This window comes from Haliotis rufescens, unplaced genomic scaffold (assembly GCF_023055435.1).
Source record: "Haliotis rufescens isolate VD_foot unplaced genomic scaffold, xgHalRufe1.0.p SCAF_16, whole genome shotgun sequence".
NCBI classification, from domain to species: Eukaryota; Metazoa; Mollusca; class Gastropoda; order Lepetellida; family Haliotidae; genus Haliotis; species Haliotis rufescens.
In genome coordinates this window covers 5,562,919-5,583,302 of record NW_025963846.1, presented here as the reverse complement: position 1 = coordinate 5,583,302, position 20,384 = coordinate 5,562,919, and the positions used below count along the sequence as shown (strand labels likewise).

At 41.2% G+C, this 20,384-nt stretch overlaps 2 protein-coding genes across 2 annotated transcripts; both read left to right on the top strand.

Annotated features, from left to right (window-relative positions):
• Window positions 1-4,043: 4,043 nt before the first annotated feature.
• On the top strand, window positions 4,044-6,747 carry LOC124144218 (tubulin alpha-1A chain-like). The gene is made up of 3 exons (XM_046513513.2): window positions 4,044-4,147; window positions 4,883-5,105; window positions 5,551-6,747. Exons 1-3 carry the CDS (start codon window positions 4,145-4,147, stop codon window positions 6,678-6,680), a joined length of 1,356 nt encoding a protein of 451 aa, XP_046369469.1. The 5' UTR covers window positions 4,044-4,144; the 3' UTR covers window positions 6,681-6,747.
• Window positions 6,748-10,581: 3,834 nt separating this feature from the next.
• Window positions 10,582-12,926, top strand: LOC124144219 (tubulin alpha-1A chain-like). The gene is made up of 3 exons (XM_046513514.2): window positions 10,582-10,647; window positions 11,357-11,579; window positions 11,731-12,926. Exons 1-3 carry the CDS (start codon window positions 10,645-10,647, stop codon window positions 12,858-12,860), a joined length of 1,356 nt encoding a protein of 451 aa, XP_046369470.1. The 5' UTR covers window positions 10,582-10,644; the 3' UTR covers window positions 12,861-12,926.
• Window positions 12,927-20,384: the final 7,458 nt, after the last annotated feature.

Here is a 20,384-nt window from a genome sequence, read left to right as displayed (position 1 = left end):
GATGATGAAAGAGGATTCAATATGTGTAAAACCTTCAACCAAATACGAGTTATTTCATGTAACCGTGTATAGCTGTAATCACAAGCGTGTCTGGCCTTCGCATATTGATTCAAAAATTCAGTAAGAAACAGTTATTCAGGAACGTATTCTTTAGACGTATACTTAGTGCATTCCCCAATTATTTGGACCTCCTCCACCCATCAATACCGCACCCTCCCGCGCCCCTAAGTATATCAAATTCATCACTGCATTCTTAGGATTAAGTTGATATTAACGCCATTGGATATGGTGCACCGAGTCTTTGGACTTTGGCGTATTGAGAATGATACGCTGTTTAAGAGATGTTGCATTTCATATTGGGTTTTAGAAACATCTGCTTGTCATGTTCGTCACAATATGGCTGAAAATTGCCCATGTGTACCATACATTGTGTAGTCAATACCACACATTGTTCAGTCGATACAATCTATTTGCAATCAAATAAACCCTTCTATTTGCTCAACTTCATGGCTGGTTTCAAAGGTCGAGAGAATTCTTAAAGACCAATTTATACAACAGTAGCGAGAATGTATCTTATCAAGTTCGTTTAAATTACCAACACTTTGAAGAATTACCGAAATTCGAAAATGTTCTATAATTACTTCCCAAAACTATCTACTTACCGATTTTACATTTTCGCACTTCGAATCATCATTTACTCATTGAAACCGGCCGATGGCGAGGGTTTCTGAGAGAAGACCGCATCTGTTTCACTATCTTTTCAGATGTGAAGCTCTTCCCCAACAACGACTTCTTTATACCCCAAAGAATTGTTATATCTGGCCAAATATGTGTAAACTGCGTAAAACGTTATCGACTTAAAATATATCCACTTTGAAACATCTGTCCAGATTGAGTGTACACATTATTACGTTAAATTGTCTAAATCACTTATTAAGGAACGTTATCATCTTGATCTGCATTGAATATTACAGGTATAAGTTATACCGTTGTTTATGAAGAACGTTGTTTGACAGAGCTTCAGATGAAGCCTTCTACCGGCAAACCCGATGACGCACTGCACGTGACTTCATGTGCACGTGCTGTTTTGTAGAACGCTTTCATTGTAGATAGCCTCGAACCCTTCACCTATTTCACATAACAATGAATAAACAGTGGCTTAGGGGTAGGAAACTCTCTCATTATTCCGAAATGGTGGACACGGTGCACACTTGAGTTCACAAAAATGAAGCACTATAAACACACAAAGGTTTTCGTGGATTTTCAAGGCTGTACATAATACGTTGATGAAATGGTGCAACTTCTTATGCGATTATTTGTAACAGTAAAAAGTCACCAGATGTCGGAAACGCCTTGCAGAGAGCAATACCTCAGTAAAGTGTAGAGGTTCTTTATCAGTTTAACATGCATTGGTGTGGACACATGTTTATCAAGCGCATATCTGCCGTTATTTATGATAAATATACGTTGAAACATGATTTGCACATTTCACAAATGTACATTTTCTAGACGTCAGACGGTTCATGCTCCATTAACTGATAAATCGTTGGTATCAGTAAAGCGATACATCTCCTGTTGGAAGTAAACTCTTTCATATTAGTGAAACATTGCATCTATCTGGGTCTTAGAAAGTAATCTATTTCATATTAGTGAAACATTGCTCCTATCTGGGTCTTAGAAAGTAATCTATTTCATATTAGTGAAGTATTGCACCTAAATGGGTCTTAGAAAGGATTCTATTTCATATTAGTGAAGTATTACACCTATCTGGGTCTTAGAAAGTAATCTGCTTCATATTAGTGAAACGGTGCATCTATCTGGGTCTTAGAAAGTAATCTTTTTCATATTAGTGAAACATTGCATCTATCTGTGTCTTAGAAAGTAATCTATTTCATATCAGTGAAACTTTGCATCCACCTGGGTCTTACAAGGTATTCTCTTTCATATTAGTGAAACAGTGCATCATCTGGGTCTTAGAAAGTAATCTGTTTTATATTAGTGAAACATAGCATCTGCCTGGGTCTTAGTAAGTTATGTATTTCATATTAGTGAAACAGTGCATCTATCTGGGTCTTAGAAAGTAATCTGTTTCATATTAGTGAAACCTTGCTTCTCCCTGGGTCTTAGTAAGTTATCTATTTCATATGAGTGAAACATTGCATCTGATTGGGACTTTGAGAGTATTCTCTTTCATATTAGTGAACCATTGCATCTATCTGGGTCTTAGAAAGTAATCTATTTCATGATAGTGAAACATTGCATCTATCTGGGTCTTAGAAAGTAATCTATTTCATATTAGTGAAACAATGCTCCTATCTGGTTCTTAGAAAGTAATCTATTTCATATCAGTGAAACTTTGCATCAACCTGGGTCTTAGATGGTATTCTCTTTCATATTAGTTAAACAGTGCATCATCTTGGTCTTAGAAAGTGATCTATTTCATATTAGTGAAACATAGCATCTGCCTGGGTCTTAGTAAGTTATGTATTTCATATTAGTGAAACATTGCATCTATCTGGGACTTAGAAAGTAATCTGCTTCATATTAGTGAAACAGTGCATCTATCTGGGTCTTATAAAGTAATCTATTTCATATTAGTGAAACATTGCATCTATCTGGGTCTTAGAAAGTAATCTTTTTCATATCATTGAAACTTTGCATCCATCTGGGTCTTAGAAGGTATTCCCTTTCATACTAGTGAAACAGTGCATCATCTTGGTCTTAGAAAGTAATCTGTTTCATATTAGTGAAACATTGCATCTGCCTGGGTCTTAGAAAGTAATCTGTTTCATATTAGCGAAACCTTGCATCTGCCTGGGTCTTAGTAAGTTGTCTGTTTCATATTAGTGAAACATTGCATCTATCTGGGACTTAGAAAGTAATCTATTTGATATTAGTGAAACCTTGCATCTGCCTGGGTCTTAGTAAGTTATCTATTTCATATTAGTGAAACATTGCATCTGTCTGGGTTTTAGAAAGTAATCTATTTCATATTAGTGAAACATTGCTCCTATCTGGGTCTAAAGAAAGTAATCTATTTCATATCAGTGAAACATTGCTCCTATCTGGGTCTTAGAAAGTATTCTCTTTCATATTAGTAAAACATTGCATATGCCTGGGTCTTATAAATATATCTATTTCATACTAGTGAAACATTGCATCTATCTGGGTCTTGGAAAGTAATCTATTTCATATTAGTGAAATATTGCATCTATCTTGGTCTTAGAAACTATTCACTTTCATATAAGTGAAACATTGCATCCGCCTGGGTCTCATAAAGTTATCTATTTCATACTAGTGAAACATTGCATCTATCCGGGTCTTGGAAAGTAATATATTTCATATTACTGAAATATTGCATCTATCTTGGTCTTAGAAACTATTCACTTTCATATGAGTGAAACATTGCATCTATCTGGGTCTTAGTAAGTAATCTACTGCATATCAGTAAACCATTAAATGCTCCCGGGTCTTAAATAGTTAAACTATTTCACATCAGTCATACACTCGAAGGGTCTAGGAATATAATCTATCTCCTCCTGTGAAACATTGAATCTGTTTCGGTTTTGGGAAAGTGAACTTTCGATAACAGCGAAACATTGCATCTCGTTCCGCCTTGGAAAAGTAAATTATTTCCTACCAATGAAACATCGCATCAAGCTGGGTATTAGAAAAGAAACGAGTTCATATCGGTTACATTTATTTTTTCTCGGGAAATAAGATATATCATAAAATATAGGTTAAACGTGGCATCAAGTTGGAAAAAAAGAAACTTTAGATATTAGCCCAGGCTGTAGAAAAAAAGGAAGTTTCATTATGCATTAAGTAAATAAAAGAGAAACAATACGATGCTACAAGTAAACAATCATTAATTAAGTTGTCAATGTACCTTCTGTTAATTAGGCTGTCAGCATTTAGATTATTAAGAACACAATGATAATCCCGGCTCAAGTGAACCTTCACCCTGAAACCCCAGACGCCGCCGTCGTAATGAGCTTAGCAACGGTTACTGGGGATCAGCGTCCTTGACAACCGGTTGAACACGACGTGTATATAAGTGTCCAGGGACCTGTTCTCTACATCAGATTTTCTCACACCAGACAACTTGCAGTCCACGTGAGATCCACATCTACCTACAACAATCATGGTAACTATAATGTAGATGTGTTCAGTGGGAATCAACACTTGCAAAAGACATTGACATTAATTCAGAATTTGGCACCAGTATAACTCCTATTCCTTACAACGCACAACGTAGAAAAATACACTCACAAGTATGAGAGATGAAATATTAACGTCTTATCGACATTAGTTTAGTCATGTAGGAACAACTACTCAAAACGCCAGTGCTCTACGGATACACGTCTATCACATTTCTTTAAGGATGTATTGTATTCTTTCCCATTTTGAAGTTTGAACCAGACAGAGAACAGTTAAAGAAAACAAGGCCGTGTGGAATCTTTTCATTACAAATATGATGCCCTGTTAAAGTCACTGCAATGAAAATCACAACTTTTACCCTGATGTGAAATGAACTCCTCGTGGCCTAGTAGTTAAGTCATTCGCTCAACAGGCTGAAGACCAGGGTTAAAATCTGCACGTGGTGATTACCGTTCCGCTCAGTCTTGTATCACCACGGGGACTCCTGAAGTAGTGCTAGAAGCGGCGGTAAACTGTTCCTATTCAGGGTGTCAAGGTGTAACTCGCTGAAAGAAAAAAGGCTTTTTAGGCTGTTGTTCAATATGCTACAACCGATAAAGATATCGAACAACTATTCCCAAGAGGATAAATGAGTCTAACCCGTCATGTAAGGAATAATTCATTACTTATTGAAAGTAACTGAAATATTTGGATGAACTAACGTTGTCTTTTGTAACTTCAGAGGGAATGTATCTCCATCCACGTCGGCCAGGCCGGAGTCCAGATGGGCAATGCATGCTGGGAGTTGTACTGTCTGGAGCACGGCATCCAGCCCGACGGTCAGATGCCCTCAGACAAGACAATCGGGGGTGGGGACGACTCCTTCAACACCTTCTTCAGCGAGACCGGGGCTGGGAAACACGTCCCGAGAGCCATCTTTGTTGACCTCGAACCAACTGTTGTTGGTGAGTATATTGAATGGTTTTGTTGTTGTTAATGACCATTTTCCCAAATAACTTAATCTAAGTTTACTCTGTAGTGACTGGGTGAGTGAGTTAGGATTAACGCCGCTTTTAACATTATTCCAGTTATATCACGGTGTGTCAGTTTAATGTGGGAGGAACGCCCGAAGTGATGCAGGTCTTAGACGTTTACCACGTCGGTGAAACCAGCGAGCACGGATATGATGCTGACAAACCTAGAAACATAATCGAGGCGAACCGGGATTCGAACCCACAAACATAGGTTTCTAGCGTGCCCAAGGAACGCAACTCTGCACAGCGAATCGCGGCACCTTCGACGACTGGGCCACCCGTGCCCCCAGTTTACTATGTAAACTCGATATTTTTTAAATAATACATTAGAATAAAAACATAATTTTCCTTACTCATATGTCAACTGTGTTTCCAGATGAGGTTCGAACCGGCACCTACCGACAACTGTTCCATCCAGAGCAGCTCATCACCGGCAAGGAGGACGCAGCTAACAACTACGCCCGTGGTCACTACACCGTCGGAAAAGAGATCGTCGATCTCGTACTTGACCGCACCAGGAAGTTGGCTGACCAGTGCACTGGACTCCAGGGCTTCCTCATCTTCCACAGCTTCGGTGGCGGCACTGGCTCCGGCTTCACGTCTCTCTTGATGGAGAGACTGTCTGTGGACTACGGCAAGAAGTCCAAGTTGGAGTTCGCTGTCTACCCCGCTCCCCAGATCTCTACTGCCGTGGTGGAGCCCTACAACTCCATCCTGACCACCCACACCACCCTGGAACATTCCGACTGTGCCTTCATGGTCGACAACGAGGCCATCTACGACATCTGCAGACGTAACCTCGATATCGAACGTCCCACCTACACCAACCTCAACCGTCTCATTGGTCAGATTGTCAGCTCCATCACTGCCTCTCTCCGTTTCGATGGTGCCCTGAACGTGGATCTGACAGAGTTCCAGACCAACCTGGTACCCTACCCACGTATCCACTTCCCTCTGGCTACCTACGCTCCTGTCATCTCCGCCGAGAAGGCCTACCACGAACAACTGTCTGTGGCCGAGATCACTAACGCTTGCTTTGAGCCCGCCAACCAGATGGTCAAATGTGATCCCCGTCACGGCAAGTACATGGCCTGTTGCATGTTGTACCGTGGCGATGTCGTCCCTAAGGACGTCAACGCCGCCATCGCCACCATCAAGACCAAGAGAACCATCCAGTTCGTCGATTGGTGTCCCACTGGCTTCAAGGTTGGCATCAACTACCAGCCACCCACTGTTGTCCCCGGCGGTGACTTGGCCAAGGTCCAGAGAGCTGTCTGTATGTTGAGCAACACCACGGCCATCGCCGAGGCCTGGGCTCGTCTTGACCACAAGTTCGATCTGATGTACGCCAAGCGTGCCTTCGTCCACTGGTACGTGGGTGAGGGTATGGAGGAAGGAGAGTTCTCCGAGGCCCGTGAGGACTTGGCCGCCCTGGAGAAGGACTATGAGGAGGTTGGAGTGGACTCTGTTGAGGGCGAGGGAGAGGAAGAGGGAGAGGAATATTAGTGCTACCCCAGTTGACACTCAAATGTTCCCCGAATGGAACGACCAAATAAAAAAGCTCAGAAAGAAATGTTTTGTTTTTGTTTTTGCATCGTATTGATTTTACTTACTTTCGTGAGTATCCGAAGACCACAAGGAAAATAAAGGATTTTCGTCATTTTGAAAAAGGCTGAAATAGATAGTTTTTTATTACCTGATTATTCGCATTTAAGCTCCTTCTGTGTTTATACCACCCTGAGTGGATCCTTTGGCAAATAACAATTAATTTGTGTCCCTACACACAGCCTTTTTGTGCAACTATGTAAACTGATGATGAAAGAGGATTCAATACTTGTAAAACCTTCAACCAAATACGAGTTATTTCATGTAACCGTGTATAGCTGTAATCACAAGCGTGTCTGGCCTTCGCATATTGATTCAAAAATTCTGTAAAAAACAGTTATTCAGGAACGTATTCTTTAGATGTATACTTAGTGGATTCCCCAATTATTTGGACCTCCTCCACCCATCAATACCGCACCCTTCCGCGCCCCTAAGTATTCCAAATTCATCACTGCATTCTTAGGATTAAGCTGATATTAACGCCATTGGATATGGTGCACCGAGTCATTGGACTTTGGCGTATTGAGAATGATACGCTGTTAACAGATGTTGCATTTCATATTGGGTTTTAGAAACATCTGCTTGTCATGTTCGTCACAATATGGCTGAAAATTGCCCATGTGATGTAAAATTTAAACTCACTTACTCGCCAAGTGAAACAACCGGGTTCGAGTAACAACATTGATAGTCGATACCATACGTTGTCAACAGTGAATACCTTACGTTGTGCACAATGAATACCATACATTGTGCACAATGAATACCATACATTGTGTACAGTTAATAATATAGTGAATACCATACGCTGTGTACAGAAAATACCATACATTATAGGCAGTCAATAAAAAAATTGTGTATAGTCAATACCATAGATTATACATATTCAATAAACTGTTTATAGTCAATATCATACGTTATGAAGTCAATAACATACATTAGAGTATTTACAATCAATACCATAAAATGTGTACATTATGTACAGTCAATGCCATACGTTGTGTAGTCAATACCATACATTGTTCAGTCGATACAATCTATTTGCAATCAAATAAACCCATCTATTTGCTCAACTTACTGGCTGGTTTCAAAGGTCGAGAGAATTCTTAAAGACCAATTTATACAACAGTAGCGAGAATGTATCTCATCAAGTTCAAAACGTTTAAATTACCAACACTTTGAAGAATTACCAAAATTCGAAAATGTTCTATAATTACTTCCCAAAACTATCTACTTACCGATTTTACATTTTCGCACTTCGAATCATCATTTACCCATTGAAACCGGCCGATGGCGAGGGTTTCTGAGAGAAGACCGCATCTGTTTCACTATCTTTTCAGATGTGAAGCTCTTCCCCAACAACGACTTCTTTATACCCCAAAGAATTGTTATATCTGGCCAAATATGTGTAAACTGCGTAAAACGTTATCGACTAATAATATATCCAATTTGATACATCTGTCCAGATTGAGTGTACACATTATTACGTTAAATTGTCTAAATCACTTATTAAGGAACGTTATCATCTTGACCTGCATTGAATATTACAGATATAAGTTATACCTTTGTTTATGAAGAACGTTGTTTGACAGAGCTTCAGATGAAGCCTTCTACCGGCAGACACCCGATGACGTACTGCACGTGACTTAGTTTGTCATCACTTCATGTGCACTGCTGTGTTGTGCAACGCTTTTGCGTATTAGCTTTTTGACTTGGCTTTTCATTGTAGATAGCCTCGAACCCTTCACCTATTTCACATTACAATGAATAAACAGTCGCTTAGGGGGAGGAAACTCTCTCATTATTCCGAAATGGTGGACACGGTGCACTCTTGAGTTCACAAAAATGAAGCACTATAAACACACAATGGTTTTCGTTGATTGTCAAGTCTGTACATAATACGTTGATGAAATGGTGCAACTTCTTATGCGATAATTTGCAACAGTAAAAGGTCACCGGATGTCGGAAACGCCTTGCAGAGAGCAATACCTCAGTAAAGTGTAGAGGATTCTTTATCAGTTTAACATGCATTGGTGTGGACACATGTTTATCAAGCGCATATCTGCCGTTATTTATGATAAATATACGTTGAAACATGATTTGCATATTTCACAAATGTACATTTTCTAGACGTCAGACGGTTCATGCTCCATTAACTGATAAATCGTTGGTATCAGTAAAGCGATACATCTCCTGTTGGAAGTAAACTCTTTCATATTAGTGAAACATTGCACCTATCTGGGTCTTAGAAAGTAATCTATTTCATATCAGTGAAACATTGCATCTATCTTGGTCTTAGAAAGTAATCTCTTTCATATTAGTGAAACATTGAACCTATATGGGTCTTAGAAAGTAATCTATTTCATATTAGTGAAACATGGTACCTATCTGGGTCTTAGAAAGTAATATATTTCATATCAGTGAAACATTGTACCTATCTGGGTCTTAGAAAGTAATCTATTTCATATTAGTGAAATAGTGCACCTATCTGGGTCTAAGAAAGTAATCTATTTCATATTCGTGAAACATTGTACCTATCTTGGTCTTAGAAAGTAATCAATTTCATATTATTGAAAAAGTGCACCTATCTGGGTCTAAGAAAGTAATCTATTTCATATTAGTGAAACAGTGCCCCTATCTGTGTCTAAGAAAGTAATCTATTTCATATTCGTGAAACATTGTACCTATCTGGGTCTTAGAAAGTAATCAATTTCATATTAGTGAAAAAGTGCACCTATCTGGTTCTAAGAAAGTAATATATTTCATATTAGTGAAACAGTGATCCTATCTGGGTCTTAGAAAGTAATCTCTTTAATATTAGTGAAACATTGCACCTATCTGGGTCTAAGAAAGTAATATGTTTCATATTCGTGAAACATTGCACCTATATGGGTCTTAGAAAGTAATCAATTTCATATTAGTGAAAAAGTGCACCTATCTGGGTCTAAGAAAGTAATATATTTCATATTAGTGAAACAGTGCACCTATCTGGGTCTAAGAAAGTAATCTATTTCATATTCGTGAAACATTGTACCTATATGGGTCTTAGAAAGTAATCTAATTCATATTAGTGAAACATTGTACCTATCTGGGTCTTAGAAAGTAATCTATTTCATATTAGTGAAACAGTGCACCTATCTGGGTCTAAGAAAGTAATCTCTTCCATATTAGTGAAACAGTGAACCTATCTGGGTCTGAAAAAGTAATATATTTCATATTAGTGAAACAGTGCTTCTGTCTGGGTCTAAGAAAGTTATGTATTTCATATCAGTGAAACATTAGGTGCGCATTTCGTTCGGCCTTGGAAAGAAAATCATTTCCAACCAATGAAACATCGCATCAAGCTGGGTCTTGGAAAAGAAACCAGTTCGTATCGGTTAACAGTAACATTTAGTTTTGTTTCGGGAAATAAAATGTATCATAATAGGTTAAACGTTACATCAAGTTGGAAAAAAACATTAAAAAGAAACTTTGGATATGAGCCCTGGCTGTAGAAACATAGAAGTCTCATTACGCATTAAGTAAATAAAATAGCTCACAAGTTGTAGCAAGGAACAATACGATGCTACAAGTACACAATCATTAATTAAGCGTTCAATGTACCTTCTGTTAATTAGGCTGCCAGCATTTAGATGATTAAGCACGCAATGATAATCCTGACTCAAGTGAACCTTCACCCTTAAACACCAGACGCCGCCGTCGTAATGAGCTTAGCAACGGTTACTGGGGATCAGCGTCCTTGACAACAGACTGACCACTACGTGTATATAAGCGTCCGGGCACCTCCTCTCTACGTCAGTCTTTCTCACACCAGACAACTTGCAGTCCACGTGAGATCTACATACAACAACTACAATCATCTACAATCATGGTAAGTATAATGTAGATGTGTTCAGTGGGAATCAACACTTACACACGTCGTTGACATTAAATCAGAATTAGGCACCAGTATAACTCCTTTTCCTTGCAACATCCAACGTAGAGAAATACACTCACTAGTGTTAGAGATGAAATATTAACGTCTTATCGGCACTAGTTTAGTCATGTACGGAACAACTACTCAAAACGCCAGGGCTCTAGGGATATACGTACCCGCATGTCTATCGCATTTCTTTAAGGATGTATTGTATTCTTTCCCATTTTGAGAATTCAACCTGACAACAAATGATCTGTTATCATTGTAATGAAAATCACAACTTCCCCCCTGATCTGACATGGAGTCCTCGTGGCCTAGTAGTTAAGTCATTCGCTCAACAGGCTGAAGACCAGGGTTTGAATCTGCACATGCTGATTACCGTTCCGCTTAGTCTTGTACCACCACGGGGACTGCTGCGTTAGTGATAGAAGCGGCGGTAAACTGTACCTATTCAGGGCGTCAGGGTGTAACTCGCAGAGAAAGAAGAAGCTTTTTTAGGCTGTCGTTCAATACCCTATAACTGATTAAGGTGTCAAACGAGTATTCCAAAGAGGGTAAATGTGTCTAACCCGTCATGTGTGGAATAATTCATTACTTATTGAAGGTAACTGACATGTTGAATATATAAACTGTCACTCACCAACGTTTTCTTTTGTAACTTCAGAGGGAATGTATCTCTATCCACGTCGGCCAGGCCGGAGTCCAGATGGGCAATGCATGCTGGGAGTTGTACTGTCTGGAGCACGGCATTCAGCCCGACGGTCAGATGCCCTCAGACAAGACAATCGGGGGTGGGGACGACTCCTTCAACACCTTCTTCAGCGAGACCGGGGCTGGGAAACACGTCCCGAGAGCCATCTTTGTTGACCTCGAACCAACTGTTGTTGGTGAGTATATTGGATGTTTTTCTGTTGTTTATGACCATTTTCCCAAATAACCTTACATCTAAGTTTACTCTGGAAAATCGATATTTTTTTTAATAAGTACATTAGAATAAAAACATAATTTTCCTTACTCATGAGTCAACTGTCTTTCTAGATGAGGTCCGTACCGGCACCTACCGCCAACTGTTCCACCCAGAGCAGCTCATCACCGGCAAGGAGGACGCCGCCAACAACTACGCCCGTGGTCACTATACCGTCGGAAAAGAGATCGTCGATCTCGTACTTGACCGCACGAGGAAGTTGGCTGACCAGTGCACTGGACTCCAAGGCTTCCTCATCTTCCACAGCTTCGGTGGTGGCACTGGCTCCGGCTTCACCTCTCTCTTGATGGAGAGGCTGTCTGTGGACTACGGCAAGAAGTCCAAGTTGGAGTTCGCAGTCTACCCCGCTCCCCAGATCTCCACTGCCGTGGTGGAACCCTACAACTCCATCCTGACCACCCACACCACCCTGGAACATTCCGACTGTGCCTTCATGGTCGACAACGAGGCCATCTACGACATCTGCAGACGTAACCTCGATATCGAACGTCCCACCTACACCAACCTCAACCGTCTGATTGGTCAGATTGTTAGCTCCATCACTGCCTCTCTCCGTTTCGATGGTGCCCTGAACGTAGATCTGACAGAGTTCCAGACCAACCTGGTACCCTACCCACGTATCCACTTCCCTCTGGCTACCTACGCTCCTGTCATCTCCGCCGAGAAGGCCTACCACGAACAGCTGTCTGTGGCCGAGATCACTAACGCTTGCTTCGAGCCCGCCAACCAGATGGTCAAATGTGATCCCCGTCACGGCAAGTACATGGCCTGTTGCATGTTGTACCGTGGTGATGTCGTCCCTAAGGACGTCAACGCCGCCATCGCCACCATCAAGACCAAGAGAACCATCCAGTTCGTCGACTGGTGTCCGACTGGTTTCAAGGTTGGCATCAACTATCAGCCACCCACTGTTGTCCCCGGTGGTGATTTGGCCAAGGTCCAGAGAGCTGTCTGTATGTTGAGCAACACCACGGCCATCGCCGAGGCCTGGGCTCGTCTTGACCACAAGTTCGATCTGATGTACGCCAAGCGTGCCTTCGTCCACTGGTACGTGGGTGAGGGTATGGAGGAGGGAGAGTTCTCCGAGGCCCGTGAGGACTTGGCTGCCCTGGAGAAGGACTACGAGGAGGTTGGAGTGGACTCAGTTGAGGGCGAGGGAGAGGAAGAGGGAGAGGAGTATTAGTGCTACCCCAAACTGACACTCAAATGTTCCCTTGATGGAACGACCGAATAAAAAAAGTTTAAAATGTTTCCTCTTTTGTTTGATTTTCGATCGTGACTGTGTGAGTGTGTGAGTTGTGTTTAATGCCGCTTGTAACAGTATTCCAGTTATATCACGGCGTGTCAGCTTAATGTTGGAGGAAGGCCCGAAGTGATGCAGGTCTCAGACGTTTACCATTTCGATGAAACCCACGAGCACGGGTATGGTGCTGACAAACCTAGAAACATAATCGGGGCGAACCGGGATTCGAACCCACAATCATTGGGTTCTGCCATGCCACAGAGACGCAACTCTGCACAGCGAATCGCGGCGCCTTAGATGACTGGGCCACCCGTTCCACCCCGTGACTATGTGAGGATCACACAAGTTTGCATTTTCGTCCTCCCCAAAGAATTCTGATCTTATATTTTGAACATATAAAAAGAAATGTGCTCAAGTCGATTTTGTTTGAATATGAAAAGAAAGCAAACAATTGAAATTTGATTTGGCCCAAAAATGACAAACGTTATCAATACGTTATTAGGCTAAAAACAGTCGCCGAAACAGGACAGGCCCTTTAGATCGAGATCTTAGTGCTTGCTACCGCTGCACATAGATAAGAGGATATCCCATTATAGGTTACTTCAGAATGACCTTTCATCCGACCAATCAAAACATCGCTTACCAGATCGCGACAGCGAAAGTCCGATTGTGTGTTCTGATCATGCATACTCAAGGAGATTAATAAACAGACAGACAGAAAGCTAATATATTTGAGTCTCACCTTGTTTTAACATATGAAACATTTTATATTGTGATATAAATATGAGCAACTCCTTTTGGAGTTATGAGAGACTAAAAGTATGTACACAACATATTCAAAACACACCAATCTCCTAAATATAAATCAGAATACAGTTACGTAAAAAACAGAATACGTTTACATAAAATACAGAATAAACTAGAAAATATAAATACTTTAGCTCTGATATAAAATGTTCTTGCGCAGATTTAAGAAAGCTTTGAAAGTTTTGGCACTGAACCTTACAACACTGGGAGGGGCACGGGTGGCCCAGTCGTCTAAGGCGCCGCGATTCACTGTGCAGAGTTGCGTCCCTTGGGCACGCCGGAAACCTATGATTGTGGGTTCGAATCCCGGTTCGCCCCGATTATGTTTCTAGGTTTGTCAGCACCATACCCGTGCTCTTGGGTTTCACCGAAATGGTAATGCCGATGCGAGGTTAAATATTAACTCGCTCACGTGTTGTGGTATCGCCCAAAACAGAACTATGATACCCGTATCAAATACATCACCATCGAATAAGTTTGTTTTGTAAGTTTCATTTTAAGCCACCATCAAACATGCGTGCATAATGTTTAGTACATCCAGTGGCGTGCAACGTGGATGCCTGGGTGAAGCCTGGGTAATATAACTCCCAGAACTCCTGGGCCCTATCTGTAAACATGAGAACCTATTCGTCAGTATATTATGTTGATTTATAACTATTCCATGAATCATCGGTGGCAGGAATGGCCCAGGACCGTTCCGCAAAGCAAACGTGGCGCTAAGGCGATCGCAATTCCCATATATTAACATAGATTTACGACAATCGTAGCGCTAAGGTGACCGAAACTCCCATATACTAAGATAGATTTACGACAATCGCAACTCCCATATATTAAGATAGACTTACGACAATCGTAGCGCTAAGGTAATCGTAACTCCCATATATTAAGATAGACTTACGACAATCGTAGCGCTAAGGTGACCGTAACTCCTATATATTAAGATAGACTTACGACAGTCGTAGCGCTAAGGTGAACGCAACTCCCATATATCAAGATAGACTTACGACAATCATAGCGCTAAGGTGATCGTAACTCCCATATATTAAGATAGACTTACGACAGTCGGAGCGCTAAGGTGATCGTAACTCCCATATATTAAGATAGATTTACAACAATCGTAGCGCTAAGGTAATCGTAACTCCCATATATTAAGATAGACTTACGACAGTCGTAGCGCTAAGATGACCGTAACTCCCATATATTAAGGTAGACTTACAACAATCGTAGCGCTAAGGTGATCGCAGCTCCCATATTTTTACGACAGTCGTCAGCTGTGCGGATCCATACAGTTTGCACATCGGTTTAGCAATTCATACCTCAATTAACCGAAAACATAAACATTCAATCCTTAAAATGAATCGAAAAACATACAGTCAATCCAGTCAATAAAGAATATATTACACTCGCATGTTTGTCATACTGATTTTTCGAAACTCGCCCTCTCTTGGGAAATACACCGGCAGTCGTTTGTAACATCAGCACGACACACATGCTCGTATGATAATCTCTGTTTATGTCTTTGACCAATAAATACCTCAACTAATTTTCGTTTATAGTATGAAAGATCTTGAAATTCAGTTTTACAAATGGAGATCCTATGAAAGAAAATTGGGTGAGATATCTATTACATAATTTAGTGTGAAAGACTGATTTTTCTAAAGTTGAGAAGAGCGATGTTTTCTTGCACTGAACATAACACTTGATATTTCATTTCGACGGAAGTAATGTCTTACATGAGTTACACATTTAATTTTCCGGTACAAAAACTGCACAAAAAGTATATAATAAATTGGATATTCAATGTGTCGAGTGAAATACCATGTTTCCCCGTGGCTTTGCAACTCGTGATAATATCTTCTTTTCCCCGTCACTCGATGAGAGAAACATAATATTTCACTCAACACATGGAATATCCTATATATTAATCAAACGTTGTCGTCTTTCTCCGACGTCGTCAAACAAGCTATGACGTCAAACTAAAATATGTCAATTTTTCAGTACATGTAATTCATGATTACATTTGATGGAAAGTCTAATACGCCATTATAAACTGTACAACATTAGTCGACTGTCAAATAACACTGACACAGTCAGGTGAGAGCTGAATCTAAGGTCTAATTTACACGTTAAATGTTCAAGCCATTTCGCTATTACATCCTTTTTTAAGTTGTATGATTTCATCATTTCATAAACTGAGAGTATACCGAGCATACCGAGTTGTTTTTTTATGTAATTGAAAATTGAAAGAACGATTGCTCAATTTGATTATGTCTATGAAACCTATGATTGTGGGTTCGAATCCCGGTTCGCCCCGATTATGTTTCTAGGTTTGTCAGCACCATACCCGTGCTCTTGGGTTTCACTGAGGTGGTAAACGTCTGAGACCTGCATCACTTCGGGCTTTCCTCCCACATTAAGCTGACACGCCGTAATATAGCTGGAATACTGGTGAAAGCGGCGTTAAACCCAACTCACTCACTCACACACTCTTACATTAATAATAATGCAACAATATAATGATAACAATAATACTAATGATGTGCAGTCGTAAAATATTGTTCCAAAAACGCTAGTGTCACCTCTCCAGTATTGACTTTGTGGGTGTGTTCCAAAGACACCAGTGTCACCTCTCCAGTATTGTGTTCCAAAGACACCAGTGTCACCTCTCCAGTATTGTATTCCAAAGACACCAGTGTCACCTCTCTAGTATTGTGTTTCAAAGACACCAGTGTCACTTCTCTAGTATTGTGTTCCAAACACACCAGTGTCACCTCTCCAGCATTGTGTTCCAAAGACACCAGTGTCACCTCCAGTATTGACTTTTTGGGTGTGTTCCAAAAACGCTAGTGTCACCTCTCCAGTATTGACTTTGTGGGTGTGTTCCAAAGACACCAGTGTCACCTCTCCAGTATTGTGTTCCAAAGACACCAGTGTCACCTCTCCAGTATTGTGTTCCAAAGACACCAGTGTCACCTCTCCAGCATTGTGTTCCAAAGACACCAGTGTCACCTCCAGTATTGACTTTTTGGGTGTGTTCCAAAGACACCAGTGTCACTTCTCTAGTATTGTCTTCCAAAGACACCAGTGTCACCTCTCTAGTATTGTGTTCCAAAGACACCAGTGTCACCTCTCCAGCATTGTGTTCCAAAGACACCAGTGTCACCTCCAGTATTGACTTTTTGGGTGTGTTCCAAAGACACCAGTGTCACCTCTCTAGTATTGTGTTTCAAAGACACCAGTGTCACCTCTCTAGTATTGTGTTCCAAAGACACCAGTGTCACTTCTCCAGTATTGTATTCCAAAGACACCAGTGTCACCTCTCTATTATTGTATTCCAAAGACACCAGTGTCACTTCTCTAGTATTGTATTCCAAAGACACCAGTGTCACCTCTCTAGTATTGTATTCCAAAGACACCAGTGTCACTTCTCTAGTATTGTGTTCCAAAAACGCTAGTGTCACCTCTCCAGTATTGACTTTGTGGGTGTGTTCCAAAGACACCAGTGTCACCTCTCCAGTATTGTATTCCAAAGACACCAGTGTGACCTCTCTAGTATTGTATTCCAAAGACACCAGTGTGACCTCTCTAGTATTGTGTTCCAAAGACACCAGTGTCACCTCTCTAGTATTGTATTCCAAAGACACCAGTGTCACCTCTCCAGCATTGTGTTCCAAAGACACCAGTGTCACCTCTCTAGTATTGTATTCCAAAGACACCAGTGTCACCTCTCCAGCATTGTGTTCCAAAGACACCAGTGTCACCTCTCCAGTATTGTATTCCAAAGACACCAGTGTGACCTCTCTAGTATTGTGTTCCAAAGACACCAGTGTCACCTCTCTAGTATTGTATTCCAAAGACACCAGTGTCACCTCTCCAGTATTGTGTTCCAAAGACACCAGTGTCACCTCTCCAGTATTGTATTCCAAAGACACCAGTGTGACCTCTCTAGTATTGTATTCCAAAGACACCAGTGTCACCTCTCCAGTATTGTATTCCAAAGACACCAGTGTCACCTCTCTAGTATTGTATTCCAAAGACACCAGTGTCACCTCTCCAGTATTGTATTCCAAAGACACCAGTGTCACCTCTCCAGCATTGTGTTCCAAAGACACCAGTGTCACCTCTCTAGTATTGTATTCCAAAGACACCAGTGTCACCTCTCCAGCATTGTGTTCCAAAGACACCAGTGTCACCTCTCCAGCATTGTGTTCCAAAGACACCAGTGTCACCTCTCCAGCGTTGTGTTCCAAAGACACCAGTGTCACCTCCAGTATTGACTTTTTGGGTGTGTTCCAAAGACACCAGTGTCACCTCTCTAGTATTGTGTTCCAAAGACACCAGTGTCACCTCTCTAGTATTGTGTTCCAAAGACACCAGTGTCACTTCTCCAGTATTGTATTCCAAAGACACCAGTGTCACCTCTCTATTATTGTATTCCAAAGACACCAGTGTCACTTCTCTAGTATTGTATTCCAAAGACACCAGTGTCACCTCTCTAGTATTGTATTCCAAAGACACCAGTGTCACTTCTCTAGTATTGTGTTCCAAAAACGCTAGTGTCACCTCTCCAGTATTGACTTTGTGGGTGTGTTCCAAAGACACCAGTGTCACCTCTCCAGTATTGTATTCCAAAGACACCAGTGTGACCTCTCTAGTATTGTATTCCAAAGACACCAGTGTGACCTCTCTAGTATTGTGTTCCAAAGACACCAGTGTCACCTCTCCAGTATTGTATTCCAAAGACACCAGTGTCACCTCTCCAGCATTGTGTTCCAAAGACACCAGTGTCACCTCTCTAGTATTGTATTCCAAAGACACCAGTGTCACCTCTCCAGCATTGTGTTCCAAAGACACCAGTGTCACCTCTCCAGTATTGTATTCCAAAGACACCAGTGTGACCTCTCTAGTATTGTGTTCCAAAGACACCAGTGTCACCTCTCTAGTATTGTATTCCAAAGACACCAGTGTCACCTCTCCAGTATTGTGTTCCAAAGACACCAGTGTCACCTCTCCAGTATTGTATTCCAAAGACACCAGTGTGACCTCTCTAGTATTGTATTCCAAAGACACCAGTGTCACCTCTCCAGTATTGTATTCCAAAGACACCAGTGTCACCTCTCTAGTATTGTATTCCAAAGACACCAGTGTCACCTCTCCAGTATTGTATTCCAAAGACACCAGTGTCACCTCTCCAGCATTGTGTTCCAAAGACACCAGTGTCACCTCTCTAGTATTGTATTCCAAAGACACCAGTGTCACCTCTCCAGCATTGTGTTCCAAAGACACCAGTGTCACCTCTCCAGCATTGTGTTCCAAAGACACCAGTGTCACCTCTCCAGCGTTGTGTTCCAAAGACACCAGTGTCACCTCCAGTATTGACTTTTTGGGTGTGTTCCAAAGACACCAGTGTCACCTCTCTAGTATTGTGTTCCAAAGACACCAGTGTCACCTCTCCAGTATTGTATTCCAAAGACACCAGTGTCACCTCCAGTATTGACTTTTTGGGTGTGTTCCAAAGACACCAGTGTCACCTCCAGTATTGACTTTTTGGGTGTGTTCCAAAGACACCAGTGTCACCTCTCTAGTATTGTGTTCCAAAGACACCAGTGTCACCTCTCTAGTATTGTATTCCAAAGACACCAGTGTCACCTCTCCAGTATTGTGTTCCAAAGACACCAGTGTCACCTCCAGTATTGACTTTTTGGGTGTGTTCCAAAGACACCAGTGTCACCTCTCCAGTATTGTGTTCCAAAGACACCAGTGTCACCTCTCTAGTATTGTGTTCCAAAGACACCAGTGTGACCTCTCTAGTATTGTGTTCCAAAGACACCAGCGTCACCTCTCCAGTATTGTGTTCCAAAGACACCAGTGTCACCTCTCCAGTATGGTGTTCCAGAAACAACAGTGTCGACCCTATGGTATTATTATATCTACCGTCGGCCTGAAAGTATTATTCCAAAATAACCACTGTACCTCAATAGTAGTGTGTTTCAAAGACATAATTTCGGACCTTGCAGCGTTGTGTTCCCCATGCAATTTGACCCTCTAATAATTCAACATGAAGTCTAGCTAAAATCTAAACTGAAATATTAAATTCGCATCGACATTGCTGTCAAATAAAGCCTTTACTTAAACCACACGACCGAACCCGTAACAAATCCTGGCTGACGAATCACATCCCCCTCTCCCAGTCGGTTCTTGTCAGCTGCAAATCCGATCCTGCTCCATAATATCACACAACATATTATTCTAATAAAGGTTTTGATTTTGACAAAATGTATTAATTTATCCATCAGCCTTGTGATTACCATGTTGCGTTGTTTTCATTATGTTATATGGGTGTGTGGCTGCACACCTTGTAGAATAAATACCTATACTTTTCTGTCTGAAGGACTTTTGGTTTGTTTCTGATATTTATTACGATGAATGAACACCACACTTGTATCAGGATGAGAAGGGGGGTCAAGGACTGGTCAGGACTGACCTGTGACTGGACGGGAAATCATCATTTCCTTAAGAGGACACACTACGTTGTCGTTTGCTTCGAACAAAAATATCATTTTTCTTCTTTCAAATTTGCCTTCCACTTTGTCAGTTGGCGGGAGGTCGAAATAGGAAATAGGAATTGGTGTTGAAATAAAATTGAATGCATCAGAA

Coding starts and splice junctions, on each gene's coding strand:
- LOC124144218 (XM_046513513.2), top strand. Junction 5,106..5,550: donor CCTCGAACCAACTGTTGTTG/GTGAGTATATTG, acceptor CTGTGTTTCCAG/ATGAGGTTCGAACCGGCACC.
- LOC124144219 (XM_046513514.2), top strand. Junction 11,580..11,730: donor CCTCGAACCAACTGTTGTTG/GTGAGTATATTG, acceptor CTGTCTTTCTAG/ATGAGGTCCGTACCGGCACC.